The sequence below is a fragment of the Zingiber officinale genome, chromosome 6B (genome assembly GCF_018446385.1).
Source record: "Zingiber officinale cultivar Zhangliang chromosome 6B, Zo_v1.1, whole genome shotgun sequence".
Lineage (NCBI taxonomy): Eukaryota > Viridiplantae > Streptophyta > Magnoliopsida > Zingiberales > Zingiberaceae > Zingiber > Zingiber officinale.
Genome location: NC_055996.1, coordinates 92,448,145 through 92,452,095, shown reverse-complemented (window position 1 = coordinate 92,452,095; position 3,951 = coordinate 92,448,145). Strand labels below are relative to the sequence as shown.

General features: G+C 35.9%; 1 protein-coding gene across 1 annotated transcript; it reads right to left on the bottom strand.

The window, feature by feature from the left end:
* Nucleotides 1-1,323: 1,323 nt before the first annotated feature.
* LOC121993193 (60S ribosomal protein L31-like) lies at nucleotides 1,324-3,294 on the bottom strand. Its single transcript, XM_042547884.1, has 2 exons — nucleotides 3,140-3,294; nucleotides 1,324-1,800 (listed from the first exon to the last, which is right to left on the bottom strand). The coding sequence occupies exons 1-2, from the start codon at nucleotides 3,223-3,225 to the stop codon at nucleotides 1,521-1,523; spliced, it is 366 nt and encodes a 121-aa protein (XP_042403818.1). The 5' UTR covers nucleotides 3,226-3,294; the 3' UTR covers nucleotides 1,324-1,520.
* Nucleotides 3,295-3,951: the final 657 nt, after the last annotated feature.

The following is a 3,951-nucleotide window of genomic DNA, read 5'->3' as shown; positions in this document are numbered from 1 at the left end:
GGATAAGGCTAATTGAAAACTGAGTCCTCGAAAGGGTCATCATTCTTTAGCTGACCCAACCCCATCCACGAGCAAAGATCGATCAGACGATAGAGGGGACTCAGTCAACCTACCAACAAAGCATATTAAGGATTCATCAACCCAACGACCTAATATTCCTTTTTGACGTTTTATGTAACAGTTGTAGAGAATCAAGGAAATATTCTCTATGCAAGTTGTACATCGAAAACTTCTATCCTGCAAGGCACATAAATGGTGGATCCATTTTTAAACATATGTCCGAATGGTCGGTCCTTTTTTAAAAATGCATCGATATTCATGCACACAGGGAAACTAACATTATAAAAGGGGGTCTCCTCCTAAAGGTACAGGCATATGACATTATACACTCAGAGCCCACTATTTTCTTTCTACTGCATTCTTTTTCCTCTCGACCACTTGTTTGACTTGAGTATTGGAATGCCTAGATCAGGACCCCTCCCACATTTTCTTCTCTCTATTTCTCTCTCTTGACACGTAGGATCACTCGGTGTCCTCTACTTCCCATTCAAAGTTTTCACACAATCAACATCGAAGTCACCTATCCAACATACCATCTTCTCTAATTTCAGATAGAATTACAATGGACGTATAGGTTTAGGCTATTTGGGAAAAAAAAAATACAGAGTCTAGAAATTATTTATAAACAAGTTCTATTGGAATAAATAAATAAAAACAAGTTCTCTTGGAATAAATAAATAAATAATTTTTTAAGGGCTTTTCAAATGTAGATGTTTGTAAAATAAAAAAAACCTAAATAAAAAACCTAAAATCATTATAGGTTTATAGTTTAAAAGTAATAGTGAAAATTTAAACCTATTTTTTATCTCAAAATTGATATAATATGTATATATATGATAGTAAAAGGTAGAATCCGTCATCCCAACGGCTTCACACGGTCGACCCACGACTATCTATGAGGAGGTAAATCAGAAAATTATAATTGGCCAGTGTAGAAGAGGATATTGTTTCTTCAACTTTACGAAGATTCGAATGCTTACCCTATGATAGTAACTCTACTCCATACTAGCCAACTCAATCTTATCCAGAGGTAATATAATATGTATATGAAATCATATAATTCATGCTATAAATTGAATTTAAAAAAAACTCATTTAAAACTCTTATCATTAGAAATATTTCAATAAATTTTCATATGGAATTGTAAAATAAAGCTTATTTAAAACTCTAACCTAAGTGCAATTTCGAAAGACATCTTCATCACTATTTCCTTTGTCCGTTACAAATCAGAATTTTCTGGGTTTTCTTATAACATTTCGCTTCCGCTCAAATCGAAAGAACATAGTTCATTGTACATAAAAAGTTAGACAGGGACATATTAACTGCAAGGTTTAAAATGTATTTAAAGAATTGGCAATGAACACAAAGCCGAGTGATAACAAGGTTCTCTACTAATAATATCTAGTTCTAACATGAACGAAGCATCAAAATTGTCTATAAATTATGATATGCTGAAAATTTTAGTCTGCTTCGTCAACCACCTTGGTGCCCAATCCTTTTAACCCCTCAGGTGGCACCTCAGCGACCGTGACCAATGAATAAAGCTCTTCTTTGGCATCCTCCTCGTCATTCCTCTTGCGAGCAATTCTCACTCTTACACGCTTGGGTACGCTCCGAATGCCCCTGCTCCAGATGTGCTTGTTGAGCTTCACGTCAACTCGGACATCAGTGGTGCCCATGGATTTCTGAGCAAATTTCCTGATCTCCTTGATTGCCTTCGGTGCCATCTTCTTGAAGGTGCTGTGATATGATAACAAAATGGTAAACACCCAAGAGCATTACATGAAACTCGGCGTTATGAAATCCTAGCCCGAGTTCTCTGGGAAAGCAATGAGACTACATCACGCTCACAAAATAAAAGCACGAACAAATCCTTCCTCAATTGCAAGCATTAAAGTTTACTACTAAAATTCTGCTACTACATTAGACGAATAACTTAAGGCACCAAAAGCTTGCTGCAAAATCTTAGAAGAGTCAAATTTGGCAAGGAAATGAAAGGCAATATAACTGTTGTGCCACTTTTATTTTTTTTAATGGTTCACCAAGAGTATGAGATTTTTGACTATCAAGGAGAAGCTTAGAATGGAGTATATACACTGAAGGATTGATGATGGAGATACCGTTTCCATCAGTGTAGATCCAGTCATCAACTCTTTGTCACAAGGGTCATAGAATGGAGTACATACACTGAAGGATTGATGACGGAGATACCATTTCCATCAATGTAGATCCAGTCATCAACTCTTTGTCCCAAGGGTCATAGAATGGAGTATTAGTTGGACACGACTAGGTTATTACCAATAAAGCTTGACAATTTGACGAAGCACTTAACAATTTTTGGTAGATATGAAGACTATTCAAATCAATTATTTTTGCCCATGCCTATGGTTGAGCAAAAGTGGAGTACTTGATCGATGAAGATCAAAATTTTGAAAAGCACGAATTAATATTTAGGAGGTATGACGACTATGCAAATCAATTCCTTTTGCACATGTCGGGCAGTAGTTGATAAACAAATCTTATAATCAAATATCTGAGTCTCTGGCATTTTGTTAACAGATATATGCACACTAGTGATAATGAGTTGCAAAGAGATTAATACGAACTCAAAGTTAGAATCCAGTAGTAAAAAAGCAGTTAAATCCAGAGAAGCTACTCTTTGTGTCAGGTTGAGACTCATACTCACTAGCAAATGGAGAACACAGACATTCGTTCTATCAAACCTATGATGCACTCGCATCGAACACACGGGATTGTCAAGCGAATATGCATTTTAGGAATTATCTGTCATCAGTAGCATTCGAAAAGTTTCACCTTTCCTCAGAAAACTCTTTTTCAAAATTTCTCGACCTAAATTGACAACTTAGGTAATTTGACGGACGAAATTAATGTGCTAACGAAAGATCGAAAAGATGGCAGAGGTCACAAAGGTAAACAGAAGGTGGACGCCAGAGGATGCTGATCTACAGAAAAAAAAAAAACGGAACACTATAGAAATCCAGATAGCAGAGGAAGATGAAGCGAGGAAAAAATGAGGTAAAAAAAATCGAGACAATAGAGAGAAACGAGGAGAGAATACCATCCGTGCAAACGCTTGTGGAGGTTAATTGTGTACTCTCTCGTGACCACCTCCTCCTTCCTTCCCTTGCTCCCCTTCTCCACCATTTTCGCTGCCGCCAGTGCTGCTGATCGCCTATGCAAGTATGAACCCGAGCACCGCCAGAGGTCACTAGGGCAGGATGATCGAACAGGTTGTATCCAGGAAGGGCATTAGTGTTGGCCAAATTACGAAATCGCCCTCCATCGGATCAGTCTGTTTTTATTAGTCAGCCCATTTGAGTTGATAGAGCAGCCCAATTAATTACACATATACATTCGGATCAGTTTGTTATTATTAGTCAGCCCGTTTGAGTAAATAGAACAGCCCAATTAAGTTGTCTTTCGCCCAATTAATATTTCCCTCTGGTTACATTTACTCATTCAAGTAAAAGGCATTAATTGTGACATTGAGGATCTTCCAATTAAAGGTGTAAATGAATCAAGTCGTTCGTGAGCTATTCGAAGCTCAATTCGATATAAGCTCGTTTGAGCTCGTTTAATGAGGTTCGTTAAGATAAACAAACCAAGCTCAAGCTTCACAATACTCAGCTCGTTAGCTCGTGAACATGTTCGTTAAGCTCATGAATCAACTTTTAAATAAAAAAAATGATAGTTTTGATATTAAATTTATAGATTTTGTACACTACTTATGAAAAATATAAACAAATATATTAAATTTATTTATTAGAATAAAATTATAAATTTTAATAAGAATATTATAATTTTCTCTAATTATATAACTTAATTTTTAATGAATATTTAAATTTATAATTTATATTTATTAAGCTCGTT